The sequence below is a fragment of the Oryctolagus cuniculus genome, chromosome 6 (genome assembly GCF_964237555.1).
Source record: "Oryctolagus cuniculus chromosome 6, mOryCun1.1, whole genome shotgun sequence".
Taxonomy (NCBI): Eukaryota; Metazoa; Chordata; class Mammalia; order Lagomorpha; family Leporidae; genus Oryctolagus; species Oryctolagus cuniculus.
The window spans coordinates 68,619,748-68,642,075 of record NC_091437.1 but is presented as its reverse complement, the minus strand read 5'-3'; the positions used below and the strand labels follow the sequence as shown (position 1 = coordinate 68,642,075).

General features: G+C 45.6%; 1 protein-coding gene, 1 long non-coding RNA gene and 1 pseudogene across 5 annotated transcripts in view; 2 read left to right on the top strand and 1 right to left on the bottom strand.

Moving 5' to 3' along the window:
• Positions 1-13,448, bottom strand: part of LOC100344772 (zinc finger protein 879) — a 21,573-nt gene extending 8,125 nt beyond the window's left edge. The window contains exons 1-3 of one of the 4 annotated variants that reach the window (XM_008274950.4): positions 13,301-13,448; positions 12,302-12,368; positions 1,057-1,183 (exon numbers count right to left, since the gene is read on the bottom strand). In XM_008274950.4, coding sequence (XP_008273172.1) covers positions 1,057-1,183; positions 12,302-12,334 — 160 coding nt within the window. In that variant the 5' untranslated portion in view covers positions 12,335-12,368; positions 13,301-13,448. Of the gene's footprint in view, positions 1-1,056; positions 1,184-12,193 lie in introns of all 4 variants that reach the window. The other 3 variants (XM_051833767.2, XM_070076528.1, XM_008274949.4) reach the window with 3 other exon arrangements.
• Positions 6,020-6,605, top strand: LOC100340612 (small ribosomal subunit protein eS24-like; annotated as a pseudogene).
• On the top strand, positions 13,381-22,328 carry LOC138850226 (uncharacterized). The gene is made up of 2 exons (XR_011389924.1): positions 13,381-13,630; positions 21,155-22,328. It is a non-coding gene; the product is annotated as an uncharacterized lncRNA (long non-coding RNA).

The following is a 22,328-nucleotide window of genomic DNA, read 5'->3' as shown; positions in this document are numbered from 1 at the left end:
CACACCACAGCAGCAATGGCAATGGTGGGTTTTACTTTCTTCCATTCTTCCTTCCCTACTACTTTGTTTAGATAACCTAATATTAATCTCTAGAGACTGTGGGATTTCTTCCATCACACCTCCCCCACACCGAGGCTGTGGGACAACCAGGATTAATCCCAAGACTGCTGGCTTTCCCCTGGTCATGTTCCCTCTGCCCATGCCTTCTGCACCGTCAGTCTCCTAACTGGCTTGTCAACTGTCTGAAGGCTGGCACAGCATGTGATGGTCCCCAAACCAAGACAGAACCCTGAGACCAAAAAAATGAAGGATGCGCCACATAAGAATAACAGTTTATTAGTGCAACTCACACTTGGGATTCCAGAACAGGGCAGACAGGTGATCTAAGCACAGCTGTACCGAGACTTGTTCTACACACAACACCAGAAGGGCCAAGATGATACATTTACAAGTTAATGGGGAGCTGGGGCAGCAGTATGACAACACTCCTTTCATATTGCTTTAGGAGTCAGTCCCTCAGGTGTGCTGACCTTATCAGCCAGGCTTGTGATAAAAAAAACTTTACGGCTGGACAGTGGCCCAGTTAGGCTGGCAGGTGGTCAGTGACGTTCTGAGAGAACAAAATGGCAGGCATGACTCAAGCCAGCATTACCATGGTTTGCTGTCACACACAGGGGCACAGAGATCCAGCCACAAAGTTCACAGAGTGCCAAGAACAATGCAAGCAAGGAGGAAGTTTGTTCAGAGAAGGCTTAAAGCTGGCCACCTAGCTGAGGGCCAAGAGAAAAGTCAGGGCTCAGGCTATGCACTTCTGCCTGTGGGACCCAGCAGACAGATCTGGGGTGGGGAGGGGGACCCAGGAGACAGGAAAAGCACAGAAAAGATGCCCTTCGTCGATTCTGCTGAGGTGAGACCACTCCATACAGATGATAGGAACAGCAACTACCAATCTCTGAGCCCATCCGTGGACTGATCGTAGCTATACCCTCAGACGTCCCCCTTGGAGAGGGCTGAAATGTTCCCGTGGCAGACTGAACCGGGAGAAAAGCTCCTTACCGAGTGAAAGCAGGTTGCTGTAGTTCTCCAGCATCACCTCCCGGTACAAGCGTCTCTGGGCAGAGTCCAGGTGCAACCACTCATCCTGGCTGAAGAACACGGCCACATCCCTGAATGTCACAGACCCCTGTAACGGCAAACCCAGCCCTGGTCAGTAGGACCTTCCCACGATGGGATGACTGAGAAGCAACCCTGTCACAATCCAAGGTTCTGGGCCTTTCAAGTTAAGTATTTCTGCACAATGTCTCAGTTCCTGAGCAGGTATCTGTCATGCACCTACCCTGGGCAAAGCACGGTCCCCTCAAACAACACCTGAAATCAGGAAACAAAACCAGAGTGACAGAAATGCACGACTCTGAACTTGGAGTGACACAGTCACTGGGCCAAACTCCCATCTCACAGGTGAGCAAGAGTCAGATCTTAGGAGGCTCTGACATGCTCACTGTGGGAACAGGTGGGAGACAACCTGGCCTGCCTGGAAGGGACGCTCTTGGGTCCCAGTTCTGTCATCACCCTGGGCCATCTTCATGTCTTGGGGAAAAGAGCACTGATATGCGCAGCAGCAGAGGCTCTGGGGACACCCAGGCATGGCTTTGCTAGCACAGGGCCCAGGAAGGCAGGCTGCACAACCTTCCAACAAGAGCCAGAGGACAGCCTGAAGGCATGATTCACTCTCCCTCACCCTCCTCCCACATCCTTGGGCCACAGTCACAGCTTGGAACTTGTGGGCCCTCTATTTTCTTATTAAGTTTATTTTTTATAAAGATTTATTTATTTATTTGAAAGGCAGAGTCAGAGAGAGGCAGAGGCTTCCATCTTTCACTCCCCAACTGGCTGCAATGGCCAGAGCTGGGCCAATCCAAAGCAAGGAGCATGGAGCTTCTCGGATCTCCTACATGAGTGCAAGAGCCCAAGGGTGTGGGCTATCTTCTGGAGTGAGCTGGATCTGAAGTGGAGCAGCCAGGACTCTAATCAGCTCCCGTGTGGGATGCCAGCACTTAGGTAGCGGCTTTACCTGCTATGCCACAGCACAGGCTCCAAAATTTAATTTTAAAGGCAAATTAGAAAAGATCAATGAGCAAGAGAACAATGTTAATCTAACTTCTATTACCAGATAAAGTTTGGTTAACTTTTTGCTGTCTTTTCAGACCTTTCATATGCAAATATTCTTATATTTAAATTTTAAAATTATACCAATAACTGCATCATACTCAACATTTTTAATGTTGCCCAGTATTTTATTGTATGGGCAAATTATCTAATTAATTTACCAGTAGACATTTAGGTTATTTTTACTATTTACAAAAAAAAAAAAAAAAGATTTATTTAATTGAAAGTCAGAGTCACAGAAAGAGAGGGAGAGACAGCGAGAAATCTTCAACCTACTAGTTCACTTCCCAGATGGCCATAACGGCCAGGGCTGGGCCAGGCTGAAGCCAGGAGCTTCATCTGGGTCTCCCACATGGGTGGCAGGGTCTCAAACATTTGGGCCAACTTCCATTGCTTTTCCCAGGCCATTAGCACAGAGCTGCATCAGAAGTGGAGCAGCCAGGACATGAACCAGCACCCATACAGGATGCTGGTGCCACAGGCAATGGCTTTACCCACTACCCACAGTGTCGGTTCTGTTTTCACTTTTGCATGCTCTGCATTTACTGGATCAAACATCCCTGTGTATTATCATCAGAGCATCATTTCCTCAGCACACATTCCCAGAGCACTTTACCATCCCCAGGAACATCCCCCTCACGCCTGGCCAGGTGTACTCCCTGACCTGTAAAGGCAAAAGTGAAATAAAAATAAGTGGCTTCAGAGTGGGCCTATGACACACACAGCACGTTAACATCTGGCAACACCCACATCCACATCAGGGCACTGGTTTGAGTCCCAGCTACTCCACATCTGATCCAGCTTCCTGGTAACACACTTGGGAAATGCAGAAGATGGCTCAATTTCTTGGGCCCTGCCACCCATGTGGGAGATGCAGACAGGGTTCCTGGCTCCAGCTTCTGCCTGGCCCAATCCTTTGTAGGCATTTGGGGAGTAAATCAGTGAATGGAAGATATCTCTCTCTCTCTCCCTCTCTCTCTCTCTGTTATTCTGCCTTTCAAATAAACATATTTTTAAACAGTGTCTTGATTCTCCCTATTAGAAATAAAGGGACATTTCCTTCTACCCCATTTCTTTCAGAATGTTTTGTCCTTTTCATATGATGTAAATCATTTTAAAAATTCTATGTTTATTTGCAAAGCAGAGAGAGAAAGGGTGAGAGAAACAGGCACTCCCAACAGTCCACAACAGCCATGCCAGGCCCAAGCTGGGGACTCTATTCAGGTGTCCCACAGACGAGGCAAGGACTCAATGCAGCCATCATTGCTGCCTCCCAGGATACACATTAGCAGGTAATTGAAAGTCCCATCCAGCTCAACTGCTATACCGAATGCCCATGTCTATAAACCTCTTAAATTTTTTTCTTCTTCTTTTTTAAAGTTTATTTATTTAAAAAGGTAGAGAGAAAGAACATCTGCCATTCACTGATTCAGTCTCCAAATACCTTCGACAGCCAGAAATGGGCCATGCTGAAGCCAGGAGCTAGGGCTCAATTCACATCTCCAGTGTGTATGGATGGCAGGGACCCAAGTACCTGAACCTCCCAAGTACATATTAGCAGGGGGCTGGAACCTGGCACTCTTATATAGGATGTGGGTGTCCCAAGTGGCATCTTAACCATGGCATCAAATACTCCCCCATAAATCTTTTAAAAGATTTATTTATTTGAAAGGCAGAGTTAAAGGGAGAGAGAGACATAGAGAAAGAGAGAGAGAGAGAATCTTCCATCAGGTGGTCATTCCCCAAATGGCCACAATGGTCAAGCTGAAGCCAGGAGCCTGGAACTCCATCTGTGATTCCCATGTGAACGGAAGGGGCCCAAGGACTTGGTCCATCCTCTACTGCTTTCCCAGCACATTAGCAGGGAACTGGATCAGAAGTGGAGCAGCCAGAACATGACCCAGCATTCATACGGGATACTGGTGTTGGAGGCGGTGGCTTAACCTGCTGTGCAACAACTCCAGCCCCCACCACCACCCCCAATCTTTTTAATAGCTGAGAAAGCCATCTGCCAGCCTCACAACACAGGAGAGTTCTGAGGGGAACTTTAGGTCCTCTCTGAATGTGCCCACCAAGGAAGACACTGGAAAACTCTATGAGAGACCGTCAGGCTGACTCGGCCAGGACCTGGGTTCCTAACAAAGTCAAACAAGCTTAGCTGATCACAACCACCACCAACTGGGCGCTGATGACAATGTCAGGAGGGAGCTTCCCACAGAACAATTCAAATAAGGACACTGCTCAAACTTAACCAATCAATGTCTTTGCCCTGCTTCCGCACTCAACAAATCAAAGCTTTCCCCTCCAGTTCCTTCCCGCAGAGTCCTGAACCAGTTGCAGTTTCGAGCTGCCAGCGACTGCTCACACAAACTCTAACATCTTCATCTGCTAAGGCTTATCCTGCTACAAAGATGACGACTACACCCCCAGCCTCCTGGGAGGAGATGCATCTAATTTGTCAGCTGACTCCAAACTGGGAAACCCACCCAAGGCACGGGAGGCACCCTCAAGCTGCAATGTGCCTCACCACCTGCTTCAATCCTTATTCAGTGACACAAAGATTCCCGTTCTCTTCTCCCTCCATGAGGAGGTCTCCCATCCATGACAGGTGTGAGTGCCATGAAAGGGCTGCAAAGGGAAGAAGTCATGTGGACCAGGAAGCTTCTGCTGCAGGAGGCTCTCCCTCAAATCCGCCCCAAACCACTGCCCAGGCCCCAATTTCTCCTGGACGCCTTCTATTCTCCAGGGATGCAAACATGGCCCTGCTGTATGAATCCCAAATCACCAGTGGTAAGGATGTTTGGTATATGTGCTGCCGAAGCGAGCACAGTGAGGATGTTTGGAACAAGGGTCAAAAAGCCTGGCACCTGTGCCTTCTTAGAACACTGCTCAGGGGTAAACTCCAGATCTGCTTACAAGGCTGTGCAGTCTATCCTGGCCACTGGGGGATCTGGGGAAACACAAAAGCAGCCATTCATACCACCATCAGAATGTAAGCTGGGGGGCTGAACCCTAAAACACAACTTTTTGTATATGTCAGAATGACATATGCCTCTCTTAGGCCAAGACCTCTTATGCAAATTAAATGCTTGAGTAACTTTTTTTTCCCCCCACAGGATACTGAACTTGCAGATAGATGGTCCTTATGGGAACACTTGCCAGAGATAAAACTGTGGCCAACAAAGGATCCCCTCCCCTTGCTTAACAGCAAGCTTCCCGTGGTTGTCTAACATACGAATAGCCTATACTTTTTTTTTGCCTACCCATTGCTTAGTAACCTGCAATCCCATAATAGTTGCTTTGGGTAAAAAAAAAAAAATCTGCTGACCTGTCTTTCCAGGGTCCCTGATAAAACTGGACAGAACCAGAAGCAGCCAACCTTTTAACTTGAGCCTGTGCAAACTGATTCAGGTTAATAAGGTTACCTTATGGTTCATTAGGTCAAATATATGCCTCCAATGACATTCCTGCAGCCATCTTTGAAGATACAATCTACATCAAGACATTTTTGCCAAGGCACATGCTCAAAGGATGTTCCCCACCCCTCTGTCTCCTCTGCACCCGCCATGTTCTGTCGCTTTGTTTCACCCAGTTCCACCCCAATTACTCAAACTCCATAAATTCCCAACCCCCTTTCCGTACAGGGATATTGATTTCGACGTGACCTGTCCCATTCTCCTATAGGCCTGCACTTAATAACAAACGTTCTCTTTCTCAGACTGGTAACTTGGTGTTTTTATAACAGTCACAGTGTGCACTCAAGTAGGAGGACCTGTCATCTGATAACAGTAAGGCCAGAAGATTGGACAGACAGTGGCCCAGGATAGGAAACAAAACTCAGCTGCTAGATATTCCCCTCAAGAGAGACTCTGCGATCCCCCTAAAACCTGAGGCCCCCTCCCTGGCTGTGTGAGGGTCCGCCACCATCATGAATGACACATTAACTATCTGGACCAGGAAGTTCATGACTAACCGACTATTTCAGAGGAAACAAATGGTCATTGGTGTGCTCCACTCTGGGAAGGCAGCTGTGCCAAAGACAGAGATTTGGGAAAAACTAGCCAAAATATACAAGACCACTCCTGATGTCATCTTTGCATCTGATTCAGAACTCGTTTTGGTGGCGGCAAGACAACAGGCTTTGGCATGATTTATTATTCCTTGGATTATGCTACGACAAATGAACCCAAACACAGACTTGCAAGACATAGTCTGTATGAGGAAAAAAAGACCTCAAGAAAACTGCGAAAGGAGCAAAAGAACAGGATAAAGAAGGTCAGGGGAACTGCCAAGGCCAATGTTGGTGCTGGCAAAAAGTGAGCTGGAGATTGGATAACAGCTGAAGGAGTAGAGAGTTTACAGTGACTTCATCTATGGTGATTGTGTGAATTTTTCATGGGAATTAATAAACTGTAAAAACTTTAAAAAAAAAAAAAAAAGGACACCCAAGAAGGGATTCAGCCAATTGTCAAAAACTTTTCCACAGGAGTAGCAGGTAAAGCCATTGCCTGCAGTGCCAGCATCCCATATGGGAGCCAGTTCAAGTTCTGGCTGTTCCACTTCCAATCCAGCTCCCTGTTAATGCACCTGGGAAAGGAATGGAAAGTGGCCTAATTACTTGGGCCCCTGCACCCACATAGGAGACCCAAAAGAAGCTCCAGGTTCCTGACTTCAGATTGGCCCAGCTCTGGTCATCGGAGCCATTTGAGGAGTAAACCAGTAGATGGAAGACCTCTCTCTCTGCCTTTGCCTCTGCCTCTCTATAACCTTGCCTTTCAAGTAAATAGATGAATAAATCTTTATCAAAAAAATTTTTTTTCCAAACAGGACTCATAAGGTCATACCAATCCTCTTATAATAACCCCATCTTCCCAGTCTGAATGCTGTTGTGTGCAGGACGCGGTGACATCAACGAGACAGCTCTGGGTTTATACACAGTGGGGCTTACCCGCACACCCCACATACCACCACTCAGGCTGGTTTTCTGTTCTGGATTCAAAGGACACCTTCATTTGTATCCTGAAGAGGAATAATCCGAAGGTTTTCCTCTTTTGAATGTCCAAGTCCCTGAATTCAGGCAGCCTCAAGGTACCACTGGACAATTTTACCTCAAGGTTTTAATGCCTCCTGCACCCTATTCAGGTAGGTAGTGGCACAGGAGCTCAAATCTTGCTGGGTGAACAAGTTGTTAACAGTGAGTCCTACCTGTAGTAAATGGCTCCAAAATTAAATCACCCAGCACACAGTGGCTACAAAGTTTCTCAAGAAAAGGCTCAGATCCACAAACAACTGGTCAGGGCCCTGGGATTTGTCTTCTCTCAATGGCAACTAAGTCTCTGCCCCACAGAAGGAAGGCACAGCCTGTCTCAATACCTCCAACCCCACAGACAAGCAAGAAGCTTTGGGGGATGGCAGCACTTTGTAGAATTTGTATTCAAGTTTCTGACTCATAGTCAAGCCTTTATATGAGCACTTAAAAGGAAATGAGCTGGGGCCCCTAATTTGGACTAAGGCATATCAGCAGGCATTGAAGAATATTGAAGAAAAACTGACTTTCATTTCTAGCCCCTGGGTTGTCTGATTTACAAGAACACTGCTGTGGGGCTCATGCTACAGTGCAGAAGGTTCAGCTTCTGCCTGCAGTGCCGGCATCCCATATGGGAGCCGGTTCAAGTCCTGGCTGCTCCACTTCTGATACAGCTCCCTGCTAATATGCCTGGGAAAGCAGCAGAATGTGGCCCATGTACTTGGGCCCCTGCACCCACGTGGGAGACCGGTAAGAAGCTCCTGGCTCCTGGCTTTGACCTGGCCAAACCCTGACCATTGTGGCCATTTGGCGAGTGAATCAGCAAATGGAAGATCAATCTCTCTCTCTCTCCTTCTCTCAATGTATCTACGGCTTTCAAATAAATAAATAAATTGTCTAAGTTTTTTCCTGTGGAGTGCAACCTCCAAGAAGAATATAATTTCCAGTTAATACAGAGAGCCCTTAATATAAAAAAGGGAAGGAAGGAAGGAAGGGAGGCAGAGAGGCAGGAAGGCAGGAAGGAAGGAAAGAAAAGAATATTGCCACCTCCATGTATATGAGTGGCAGGGAAAGGGACTAGGAGCACCCTTGGACTTGCTGCAATTGCACCAGACAAGTATAGATGGCCAACTCATCTCTGTGCCAGGAACTGTTACCTGTGATATCCTCCACGAGGCTGAAAACTTACCCTAAGACAGCCCACTGCTTCTTATGCTCCCAGCCTTTCCTCTTGTTACTCGAGCCAAAGGGACACTGCAGATTGACTTCAGGAGAATGGGAAATATCAAGCCATCCTCTTAGATGATTCCAATGTCAGGTTTCAAGTCACCTTGGGCCAGAATCCTGCTATCCTGCTCCCAAGCCACTGCACCCAGTTCCTAGAACATGACTGCCAGCCGGCACTGCGGCTCACTAGGCTAATCCTCTGCCTTGCGGCGCCAGCACACCAGGGCTCTAGTCCCAGTTGGGGCGCCAGATTCTGTCCCGGTTGCCCCTCTTCCAGGCCAGCTCTCTGTTGTGGCCAGGGAGTGCAGTGGAGGATGGCCCAAGTACTTGGGCCCTGCACCCCATGGGAGACCAGGAGAAGTACCTGGCTCCTGCCATCGGATCAGCGCGATGTGCCGGCCGCAGCATGCCGGCTGTGGCGGCCATTGGAGGGTGAACCAATAGCAAAAGGAAGACCTTTCTCTCTGTCTCTCTCTCACTGTCCACTCTGCCTGTCAAAAAAAAAAAAAAAAAAAAAAAAGAACATGACTGACTATAATCATAGACCTGGCCTGGGCCAGCCAATGTGATCTCATGGACAACCCTTGCCAGAGCCAGACCTGGAACTGCTGACAGAAGTGGTCCATGGAGCAAGGTCAACTTTGTGCCAGGCATGCAGTGGTAACTTCCTAGGAGACCCTTGGGGTCAGAGCCCTACTGCTGGGCAATCAGCACAAACAGCAGAAATCAGTGTCATCTGAGGAACACCTATAGCTACATTGGATTGACTGCAGCTGTACAGGCCCATGGGGCGATTTGGCGAGAAGGCCACTCATGGAGGAAACAAGAACGTTAAACACGCCCATGAAATCCCACAACTCTTAGAAGTTGTCGGTAAACCTCTCTGAGTGGGCAGGTCACCAGAAGGGAGAGTCCCCCACAATCCATGGGAATCAGCTGGCTGACCAAGCTATGAAGAGGGCAACTAGTGTTAGAGACTATCAGGCCATATTGGTGTCCCTTCTTCCTTAGATTGATCTATCAGTTATCAAGCACCTATTCAGAAGACAGAAAGAACTAAGGAATGGGGTTTTACTTCCTAGCAAAATTCCTCAGGTTGGAGACACAACACACAAGGAATTGTCCTGGTTCCAGAAACACTATGAGAAGCCGTGGGACAGCTCTTGGTAGTACCCAGTATGGGCCAGATGCCTCTCTGCAAAGAGTACAAAGGTGTAGCATTGGGCCCAATTTACAAACGCTATTCAACAGGTCATCCAAAGTCACATGACATATACCAAAAAAAAAAAAAAAATCAATGGAACCATGCCAGCCATTGATGAAGTTATAATGAGGTTACTACCCTCCTAAAGACAGGCAGGTTGATTTCACTCAAATGCCCTGAGCTGCAGGGAACTATCAATACTCACTAGTATCTGCAGACATACTCTCTGGGTGGAGAGGAGCCTAAACCACAAGAACAGAAAAGATCTTCCTGCAGTTCGAGCTACCTGGTACAATTCAAAGAGACAATGGAGCAGCATTTGTTTCTGCCACAACCCAACCCAATGTAACCCATGTATTAATGGCTCTCTGGATTAGCTAGAAATTACATTCTTCTTGGACGCCACAGTCCACAGGAAAAAACGTAGACAATGAATCACACTTAAAGAAGTCTTGTCCGGGCAAGTTAAGGAATGAATATAACTGGGGACAAGTGCTGCCAGTTGCCCTGCTGAGGCTCCAACTGAGCCTCTCTGAAATAGCGCACGGCAGTCCCTCATGTCCCTGATCCACTGGGAGAAGAATCCATTATGGCATTAAAAGAAACAGTCACCTCTAAGTATGTTAAGACTTCAGGCCCAATGCCAACTTCTACCATGAGTTTGCTTCCAACGTGTAGGCCCATCTGTTGACACAACAGGGCCTGCACCTGTTCTGCCCGAGACCTGGTCCTCCTCAAGACCTGGAAGATCCTTGCTGGGACTCACTGACTTATCACCTCTTACCACAACCATCTTTCCCTTTTCCAGCCACTTGTACTTCAAAATAGTCTGTTACAAGGCATGGACATGATGGTTTCTTTAAAAAACAGGAATTATTTATTTGAAAGGCAGAATTAGAGAGAGAGGGAGACCATCCATCGACTTGTTCATTCCCCAAAAGGCTACAATAGCCAGATCAGGGCCAGGCCGAAGCCAGGAGCCTAGAACTCGATCCAGGTCTCCCATGTGGGAGGCAGGGGCCCAAGTACTTGGGCTATTTTCCACTGCTTTCCCAGGCACATTAACAGGAAGGTAGAGCAGCCAGGACATGGAGCAACAGGTGCCCATATGGGATCCTAGCATTGCAGGTGGCAGCTTAATCTGCTATGCTACACCGCTGGTCCCAAGATGGTTTCTTTAGGACATTCATCCCCCATCTCTTGATTTTCCAGAACTTTAAATAAACTCACTTTGCTTTAACACCCCACCCTTGAGCTATTTGCTTTTTTGGTACAGGCAGACTCAAGAATTTCTTTGATCTTTCTAGAAAATCAGCTACACCCATATGATACACAGTGAGCTCTCTATAAATTATGCATCCACAAACTTAACCAACATGTGTGGCCAGCATTGTGGCACAGCTGGTTAAGCCACGGCCTGCAATGCTGGCATCCCATATGGGTGCTAGTTCGAGTCCTGGATGCTTCACTTCTGATCCAGCTCCCTGTTAATGCACCTGGGAAAGAAGCAGAAGATGGCCTAAACATGTGGGCCCTTGCAACCTATGTGGGAGAACAGGAGGGAGTTCTGGGCTCCTGGCTTTGACCTGGCCCATCCTCAGCTACCGCAGCCATTTGAGGAGTGAATCAGCAGTTGGAAGATCTCATTTTCACTCTGTCTCTCACTCTCTGTGTAATTCTGCCTTTCCAGTAAATAAATATTAAAAAAAAAAAAAATTAGGGGCCAGCATTGTGGTGTAGCAGGTAAAGCTGCTGCCTGCTGCACCACATGGGCATCCCATATGGGCATCAGTTCAGGTCCCAGCTGCTCCACTTCCGATCCAGCTCCCTGGTATGGCCTGGGAAAGCAGTAGAAGATGGCCCAGATCTTTGGGCCACTGAACCCACATTGGAGACCCAGAAGAAGCTCCAGGCTCCTGGCTTCAGATTGGCACAACTCCGGCCATCACAACCATCTGGGGAGTGAACCAGCAGATGGAAGACCTTTCTCTCTCTCTGTCTCTGCCTTTACCTCTAACTCTGCCTTTCAAATAACTAAATAAATCTTTAAAAAAATTTTAACCAACATGGATCTAAAATATAGTCAAACCTAGGACGGCTGCTTCTATGCTAAACATGTACAGCCTCTTTCTTGTCATTATTCCTTAAACAACAGAGAAGCACAATGATTCCCATTGCACTTACATTGCATTAGATATTATAAGCAATCTAGAGATGATTTCAGATACACAGGAGGATGTGCATGGACCACATGCAATCACTTCACCATTTTACAGAAGGAACTTCAGCGTCCCCAGAGTTTGGTATCCGTGGGAAGGCCTGGAACCCATCCCTCACGGATGCCCAGGGAGAGCTGTGCTTCTGTATACTGACTGGTCCTCGGTTCCTTGAGGGCAAAGACCATGCCTCCCTAGAAGAAGAGAGGAATGGACTCCTCCATCGGATAAAAAAAAAAAAAAAAAAAAAAAAAAAAACACTGATTCCTAGAAAACAAGGACTTAACTGTTAAAAGGAGAATTCACAGTGAGACTGGCCCTGGGGCAACCCAAACACCTCCCAGGATTGCTCACCTCCTAGGCTCTCTGCTTCCTCCTGGGACTTCACGGCCAGAGCAGCTCAACAAGCTGATTTTCTGTGAGCCCTGAAGGCAGTTCAAGAAAGCAGAAAGCTTCACTCACCTGCACCTGGGCAGACAGCAACCTCCTGGCCATGTCCCCTCCCTGCCGCTCCTCTCGGAGAAGGCACCTGCAATGAGGAAGGCAGCTGTGAGGTTTCTCTTCCCGCCTGTGCGCCCACCCTCCAGAGGTCAGACCAGGTTGGAGCCAACCAGAAGCTGACCAGCAAGGGGGACCTGGTGCACTCTGGGCATTCCCAAGCGAGGAGTGGGAGAGTCCTGAGCACAGCCACCCAGTAGGCAAATGAAGCCAGGGGATTAAAACGCCTGCTCCACTGTGCATTAACAGAGTAAAGAGGACAATCCCATGGGGTCTCAGAAATGTTTAGTTCATGAAACAAGACATAAATATTCCACAAGTCTGCACTTGGATATTGCTCCAGGTGGAAAAACAGTACTGGAAGAATTGATGCCTTTTTTGGAAATAGTCAACCAGATAGGTCTTCTGTCTTCCTCCTGGAAGTTTCTCAATCAGATAGGATTAGCAACGTTGCTTAAGTATAAAAGGAAGCGTTAGCTAGCATCGCCGGCTAGGAACGAAATTAAAATTCAGAGAAAAGGGAAATAACAAAGCAAGTGGACAAAATTCCTCTAAACAAGAAAGAAAACAGTTCCCGCAGTCTGTCATTCACTCTAGGAAAACCTGCCAAACAAGCCAGACCCACAGAAATGAATAAACTTAAAATTTCAAGGAAGGGGGTGGGGGCTAAACCAGCAAACGCTAACAGCCGATAACCGCCCCGGAGCTCAGAAGCCCTGAAACCAAACACAGTTGTTGTTTTTGTTTTGTTTTTTGCAAACTCTCCCGGGTTCATCTGTCCAGAAGCCTGGCTGTAGGCAGGCTAAGGCCGGGTTCCGCGCCGGCCTCTGCAGGGGGCCCTTCCCCGGCAACGCCCCCTCCTGGGCCGAGTTCACCTGTCCAGGCCGCAGAGGCTCGCCGTGCAGGCCCTCTGCTCTGGCCCCGCCGCCGCAGCCGCACGCCCAGGGCCCGCCCTCGCCCTACCTGGGCCCGCCGCCACGGGGACGCGAAGCCCCGCGCCCCACGAGAGGCGAGCGAACACCTAGAGAAGGGACATTCTGGTCGCTGCCGCCGCCAAGGCACAGGGCGCAAGCGCGCCTGCGCGAGTCTTTTCGGACTCTGTTTCCCACATATCTCCGCGGCGCGCCGCTCTACGGTGTCCACGACGGGACAATAAATGCAAGGCTAACGCTCCCCGTCTGCCTGCAGTCCTAGCAGGCTGAAAGCCACCAAGTCGTTCAGCTGCAAGCACTTCCCATTCTACTGGACATCAATTTTTTTTCCCCGCAGTTCTGACACTAATGAGAGGGAAAAGTGAGTATTTAAAATGCGGAAGACTGGCTATTCACTTCTGAATATTCTTGGAGGCGAGGGTGGGGTGTCAGAAATTGGTGGGTTATAATCTATTTTACAGTGTTTTTGAATTTAAAAAATTACTTCTGGGGCCAGCGTTGTGGCCTAACGGCTTGCCACCTGCTGTCCCAGCTGCTTCACTTCCAATCTGGCTTCCTGCTAACGGCCTTGGAAAACAGCAGAAGATGGCCCAAGTGCTCGGGTCCCTGTTACCCACGTGGTCAACCTGGAAGAACCCCCTGGCTCCTGGCTTCTGCCTGGCCCAGCCCTGGCCCTTGTGCCACTTGGGGAGTGAACTACTAAGACTTCATATTTTGTTATATTCTTCAGTAAATTTTTTTTTCAATAAATTTTAAAACTTTTTTTAAAAGATTTGTTTTACTTGAAAGGAGAGAGAGAGATCTTCCATCTACTGGTTCATTCCCCAAATGGCCTCAACAGCCAGGGCTGGGCCAGGCCTAAACCAAGAGCCCAAAAGTCCATGTTGGTCCCCTACCTGGGTTGCAGGAGCCCAAGTACTTGGACCATCACCCCAGATACATTAGCAGGGAGCTGGATTGGAAGTGGAACAACCAGCACTCAAACCGGCATTCTGACATGGGATGCTGGTGTCACAGGTGAGTTAACCAGCTGCAACACAACAGCAGCCCCTCAGTAAGTTATTTTTATCAAAGAAATATATATATACAGTTTAGTCATACATATGCAAATGATAAAACAGTTGTGCCATCAAATAATGGGCCCCTGCACCACTCTTCCTCCAAAAGGAATGTCTCATGTAGAAAAAACCCCTTCCAGTTTTGCTGCTTCTGGAATTTACCTCCATTTTTCCAAATTAAAAACAAAAGCAATTTATGCTGCTATTTTTTCTATTTTCACATATTAACTGTTGACGGTGTTTTCTGTGTGTCTGTGTTTTACTTAGATGTTTGATACAATGCTGGGGAACCATAAATCAACCAGTGAAAAGAGTCGTAGTAACTGCTCAGAAGGTTGTTGTGAGGGCTAAATGCGCTGAAGCGCCACCAGAAGACAAAACGACAACAAATGTAGGGATGGGTGTAATTATCTTCCGTGTGTGTGTCATGAACCAGGACAGTGTCAATTCTACAAGGTAGAAGGAGAGCTTTCAAGGGACTGTGGAAGAAAAGGAGATGGAATAATAAAAAAAACAAATAACTTGTTAGCATTGTATAACTGCAGATCATTTTTTAAATCTCAGTTATGTAATTTTTTTAAAATTTTTAAAGATTTTATTTTTATTTATTTGACAGGTAGGATCACAGACAGTGAGAGGGAGAGACAGAGAGACGGGTCTTCCATCCTCTGGTTCACTCTTCAAATGGCAGCAATGGCCGGCACTGGGCCGATCTAAAGCCAGTAGCCAGGAGCTTCTTCCGGATCTCCCACATGGGTGCAGGGGCCCAAACACTTGGGCCATCTTCTACTGCTTTCCCAGGTCATAGCAGAGAGCTGGATTGGAAGTGGATCAGCCAGGACTAGAACCGGCGCCCATATGGGATGCCGGTGCTGAAGGCAGAGCATTAACCTCCTGCGGCCCCAGCTATTTATTTTTTTTCTTTTTTTTAACTTTTATTTAATGAATATAAATTTCCAAAGTACAGCTTATGGATTACAGTGGCTTCCCCCCCCCCCCAATAACTTCCCTCCCACACACGACCCTCCCCTTTCCTGCTCTCTCTCCCCTTCCATTCACAAAAACATTCATTTTCATTTATCTTATATACAGAGTATCAGTTTAGTATATATTAAGTAAAGATATCAACAGTTTGCACCCACATAGAAACACAAAGTGAAAAATACTGTTTGAGTACTAGTTACAGCATTAAATCACAATGTACAGCACACTAAGGACAGAGATCCTACATGAGGAATAAGTGCACAGTGACTCCTGTTGTTGACTTAACAATTTGACACTCTTGTTTATGGCATCAGTAATCTCCCTAGGCTCTTGTCATGAGCTGCCAAGGCTATGGAAGCCTTTTGAGTTCACCGACTCTTATCATATTTAGACAAGGTCATAGTCAAAGTGGAAGCTCTCTCCTCCCTTCAGAGAAAGGTACCTCCTTCTTTGATGACCTGTTCTTTCCACTGGGATCTCACTTGTGGAGATTTTTTTTTTTTTTTTTTTGCCAGAGTGTTTTGGCTTTCCATGCCTGAAATACTCTCATGGGCTTTTCAGCCGGATCCACATGCCTTAAGGGCTGATTCTGAGGCCAGAGTGCTGTTTAGGACATCCATCATTCTATGAGTCTGCTGTGTATCCTGCTTCCTATGTTGGATCGTTCTCTCCCTTTTTTGTTCTATCGGTTAGTATTTTCAGACACTAGTCTTGATTATGTGATCCCTTTGATTCTTAGTCCTATCATTATGATCAATTGTGAACAGAAATTGATCACTTGGACTAGTGAGATGGCATTGGTACATGCCACCTTGATGGGATTGAATTGGAATCCCCTGGTACGTTTCTAACTCTACCGTTTGGGGAAAGTCAGCTTGAGCATGTCCCAGATTGCACATCTCTTCCCTCTCTTATTCCCACTCTTATATTTAACAGGGATCACTTTTCAGTTAAGTTTCAACACTTGAGAATAACTGTGTATTGATTACAGTATTCATCCAAAAGTATTAAGTAGAACAGACAAAAAATACTAAGAGGGATAACGTATTAAGTTGTTCATCAACAGTCAGGGCAAGGGCTGATCAAGTCACCGTTTCTCATAGTGTCCATTTCACTTCAACAGGTTTCCTTTCTGGTGCTCGGTTAGTTGTCACCGATCAGGGAGAACATATGATATTTGTCCCTTTTGGACTGGCTTATTTCACTCCCAGCTATTTATTTTTAATTAAACATATTTATGGGATGCAGTGTGACAATTTGTTACATGTATATAAATTGTAATGATCAAATCACAGTGATTGTCATTTCAATCTCCTAACACTTTTTTTTTAATCTTTTTTTTTTTTTTTTTTTTTTTTTTTGGACAGGCAGAGTGGACCGTGAGAGAGAGAGAGAAAGGTCTTCCTTTTCCATTGGTTCACCCTCCAATGGCACCACAGCCGGTGCACTGCGCTGATCCAAAGCCAGGAGCCAGGTGCTTCTCCTGGTCTCCCAGGCGGGTGCAGGGCCCAAGGACCTGCACCATCCTCCAACTGCAAGCCTTCTCAAGGACTAAGCATCAATCTTTTAGTGCCTGGCTGACTGGTTTTGGCCCTTATCACAACTACTCTAAAAGCCAAGCTGTGTACTTCCTCTGGCATCTTCTGTGACACCAGCCCCCTTCTTGGGTCCCTGCACCCACATAGAAGACCTGGATAGAGCTCCTGACTCCTGGTTTCAGTCTGGCCCAGCCCTTGCTGTTGCAGCCATCTGGGGAGTGAACCAGCAGATGGAAGACCTCTCTCTTTCTAGCTCTGCCTCTCTCCCTCTCTGGAACTCTGTCTTTCAAATAAATAAATAAACCTTTTTTAAAAATTTCATATAAATCCCTTTCGGATATAATTTGGAATTATATTGAATGTATAGATCACTTTGGAAATCTCTAGAATTTTACACTGTTCTCTTCAAGAACATTTTATATCACCCCATTTATTTATACTTCTCTATCTTTAAATTAAGTGTCTTGATAGTCTCCTTAAATATTTTGCATCTATTTGGCTATAAATTCCTAGTTATCCTACATATTTTTCAGCTATTATAATGCAAACTCTTTTTTTTTTTGAAGTGTTCAGCACTTCTTTTTTTAACTTTTATTTAATATAAATTTCCAAAGTACAGCTTATGGATTACAGTGGCTTTTCTCCACCATAACTTCCCTCCCACCCGCAACCCTCCCCTTTCCCGCTCCCTCTCCCCTTCCATTCACATCAAGATTCATTTTCAATTCTCTTTATATACAGAAGATCAGTTTAGTATATATTAAGTAAAGATATCAACAGTTTGCACCCACACAGAAACAGAAAGTGTAAAGTACTTTTTGAGTACTAGTTATAGCATTAATTCACATTGTACAACACATTAAGGACAGAGATCCTACATGAGGAGTAAGCACAGTGACTCCTGTTGTTGACTTAACAGATTGACACTCTTGTTTATGACGTCAGTAATCACCTTAGGCTCTTGTCATGAGTTGCGAAGGCTATGGAAGCTTTTTGAGTTCGCAGACTGTGATCTTATTTAGACAAGGTCATAGTCAAAGTGGAAGTTCTCTCCTCCCTTCAGAGAAAGATACCGCCTTCTTTGATGGCCAGTTCTTTCCATTGGGATCTCACTCACAGAGATCTCTCATTTAGGTTTGGTTTTGTTTTTTGTTTTGTTTTTTGTTTTTTGTTTTTTTGGTTTTTTTTTTTTTTGGTTTTTGTTTGTTTGTTTGTTTTTGCCAGAGTGTCTTGGCTTTCCATGCCTAAAATACTCTCATGGGCTCTTCAGCCAGATCTGAATGCCTTAAGGGCTGATTCTGAGGCCAGAGTGCTATTTAGGACATTTGCCATTCTATGAGTCTGCTGTGTATCCCGCTTCCCATGTTGGATCGTTCTCTCCCTTTTTTTATTCTATCAGTATTAGCAGACACTAGTCTTGTTTATGTGATCCCTTTGACTCTTAGTCCTATCATTATGATCAATTGATCACTTGGACTAGTGAGATGGCATTGGTACATGCCACCTTGATGGGATTGAATTGGAATCCCCTGTTCAGCACTTCTGATAAGGTTTTATGTGATTGGCTGGTACTGTGGTGCAGCAGGTTAACCCCTTGGTCTGAAGGGCTGGCATCCCATATGGGCGCCTGTCCGAGACCCGGCCACTCCACCTCCAATCCAGCCCTCCGCCATGGCCTGGGAAAGCAGCGGAAGATGGCTTCAAGTCCCTGAGCCCCTGCACCCACATGAGAGACCCAGAAGAAGCTCCTGGCCCCCGGCCTCGGACCAGCACCGCTCCAGCCGTTGTAGCCAACCGGGGAGTGAACCACCAGATGGAAGACCCCTCTCTTTCTCCGTCTCTCCTCTCTGTGCAACTGCAACTCTGACTTTCAAACAAACAAACAAATCCCAAAAAAAAGGCTTTATGCGATTGATACACAGAGCTCATATTTATGGCTGTGATTTTGTGCCCTAGCACAGTTGGCACTCAGTCCATTCAGCCCTTCATCTTGGGACAAGTTTGGGTCTCTGCGGGGGCATGGGCTGTTTGCTCTAATTCACTGTCCACTATATATGCCTGTGCCCAATTTACACAATAGCACCACATGAGCTAGAACTGAGTCCTGTATTATTTTCAGTAGTATAAAATGACAGAAGTCTGCAATTATAACCTTTCTGTTATCATAGAGGTTATTTGAATACCAGGGCTCCAGAAATAACCTTACGTAGATAGAGGCCAGCTTTGTCCATTTGCAGAATTATCGTACAAACATTTGCATTGTTTGTATTAAGTGCCAGCATGTAAGCCATTGAATGTTCTAGAACAGAGGTTGGTAAACTTTTTCTGTAAAAGGCCTTACATTAAATATGGGTATTTTAGGATTTGCAGGACATAAGGTATCTGTCGCAACTGCAGCTCTGCTGTTGTAGCACAGAAGCAGCCATGGGCAATACATAAGTGAAAGGGTGTGGCTTTGTTCCAACACAGTTTTATTTATGGATGTTGAAATTTGAATTTCATGTAGGCTTCACATGTCACTGTTTAAAAATGTGCAAACCATTCTTAGCTCAAATGCCACACAAAAGTGGGTTGCAGTCTGGATTTGACTGTTGGCCAGTAGTTTACTGGTTGATATCTCTTCTACAGTAACTTGGAAGCATGGTCTCTATTTTTCCTGGGGGCTGGGCCATGGTAGGGCCAGGGTAACCACTGAATGAGCGTTATAACTCTACTGACACATTCTGAGAAACTGATTTTTTTAAAAGATTTATTTATTTATTTGAAAGTCAGAACCACACCGAGAGAGAAGGAAAGGCAGAGAAAGAGAGGTTCCCCATCCGCCGGCCCACCCCCCAATTGGCCACATTGGCCAGAGCTACACTGATCCAAAGTCAGGAGCCAGGAGCTTCCTCCGGGTCTCCCACACCAATACAGGGGCCCAAAGGACTTGGGACATCCTCCTCCGCTTTACCAGGCCACAGCAGAGAGCCAGATCAGAAGTGGAGCAGCCAGGACCCAAACAGGCACCCATATGGGATGCCGGCACTGCAGGCAGCAGCTTTACCAGCTAAACCATAGCGCTGGCCCAGAAACTGATTTATAAAAGGAGAAAATGACAAGTGACATTTTAAAACATTTTATTTCCTTTAAATTCTTTATCTATCAAGTTTTTCAAAGGAGTGAGGCCATTTGAAAATTATCATTGGAATGCAAGAGAGAATCAACAAAAATTGAGATCTGCCTGATCATAAATCACAATTTTTTTTTCTGGGTGAAAATGCATTTATTCCACTATTGCTCGAGTAGTCATTGTCACATTCATTTTTTATAGTACAGTTAAAAACATAGATTTATGGTTAAGACATAGAGCCAGCATACCTGAGTCTGAATCCCAACCATGTTACTTGAGTCCCTTACACTGTAGTTTTCTCACTGGCAAAGTGAAGATAATAATAGTGCCAGTCTCATAGAGTTTTATGAGGAGTGGATGAATTAGAGCAGATGAAGAGCATAGGCTTGCACAATGTACTAGACAAGTAAGACCTACAAGTATTATTATTTTCATTCCTATTTGTTTTCCATTTAATTTAATTTCTTTTTTTTAACTTTTATTTAATGAATATAAATTTCCAAAGTACAGCTTATGGATTACAATGGCTTCCCCCCCCAATAACTTCCCTCCCACCCGCAACCCTCCCTTTTCCCTCTCCCTCCCCCCTTCCATTCACATCAAGATTCATTTTCAACTCTCTTTATATACAGAAGATCAGTTTAGTATACATTAAGTAAAGATTTCAACAGTTTGCACCCACATAGAAACCCAAAGTGAAAAATACTGTTTGAGTACTAGTTATAGCATTAAATCTCAATGTACAGCACATTAAGGACAGAGATCCTACATGAGGAGTAAGTGCACAGTGACTCCTGTTGTTGACTTAACAAATTGACACTCTTGTTTATGGCATCGGTAATCACCCTAGGCTCTTGTCATGAGTCGCCAAGGCTGTGGAAGCCTTTTGAGTTCACCAACTCTGATCATATTTAGACAAGGTCATAGTCAAAGTGGAAGTTCTCTCCTCCCTTCAGAGAAAGGTACCTCCTTCTTTGATGACCTGTTTTTTTAACTGGGATCTCACTCGGAGATCTTTCATGTAGGGTTGTTTTTTGTTTTGTTTTGTTTTGTTTTGTTTTGTTTTGTTTTGTTTTTGCCAGAGTGTTTTGGCTTTAATGGAAACTCTTTTTAAGTTGAATTTTTAAACTCTGTACCTGGTATACACAAGGACAAATGATTTTAGAATTGCTCTTAAATTCATTTATTTTCAGGGCCTGCACTGTGGCATGATGGGTAAAGCCTCTGCCTCCTGTGCTGGCATCCCATATGGGCACCAGTTCAAGTCCAGGCTGCTCTGCTCCTGATCCAGCTTCTTGGGAAAACAGTGGAAGATGGCCCAAGTCCCTGGGCCCCTGCACCCATGTGGGAGGCCCGGAAGAAGCTCCAGGCTCCTGGCTTCAGATCAGCCCAGCTCTGCCTGTTGCAGCTATTTGGAGAGTGAACAAGTGTATGAAAGACCTCTCTCTCTCTCTCTCTCTCTCTCTACCTCTGCTTCTCTGTAATTCTACCTTTCGAATAAACTAATAATTTTTTTTAAAAAAAGCAAATTCTTTATTTTCCAGGTAGGGATCATGGTTAGTTGTGTGCTTCAAGTTGACTGGCTCATGGATTCCATCAAGTGCAATTCTGAGTGTCTGTTAGGGTGTTTCTGGATGAAGCTAATGTTTGAATCAGTTGACTGCATAAATTGGATTATGTTGGACTAATGTAAGTAAGCCTCATGTAATCCATTGAAGATTTAAAGAGAACCAAAAGGCTGACATTCCTGCCAATATAAAGGAGTGCACCTGCCTTGACTGCCTGGAGCTGGGATAGTGTTTGTTTCCTGTCTTTGGACTCAAGCTGAAGCATCCGCTATTCTTGGGTCCTGAGCCTGCTGGCTGAAATGGAACTTGCACCACAGACTCCTGCTCTCTGATCTCAGACTCAGGCTGGAGCCATACCACAGGCTCTCCTGAGTCCCTGGCTTGCTGACTGCAGATTTGTGGATCCTTCATCCTCCGTAACTGTATGAACCAAGTCTTTATAATAAATCTCATATATCTCCTAGATGAAAAATTGCATATACAAGGGTACTTAAAAATCATGGAACAGTGAAATAAAAGGATTATTTTAGTGTAAAAACTTTGAAACCCATCCCTAGTTTTTTTACAGTGTACATTTTCCATGAACTTTTTGAAGAGTTTCATGTATGTGTGTGTAGTTCTGTTTCTCTGGAGAACCCTGGCAGAACAGTAAACAATTATACAACAATTATATGATATGCAATTGATGAATGCTGTGCTTTTTTTTTTTCTTGCACTGACTAATGCCGCCTAAAGGGAATGGTTGGAATTATTGTCTTGTTCTGATTTTAAAATAAATATTTTATTTTTATTCTTTAAA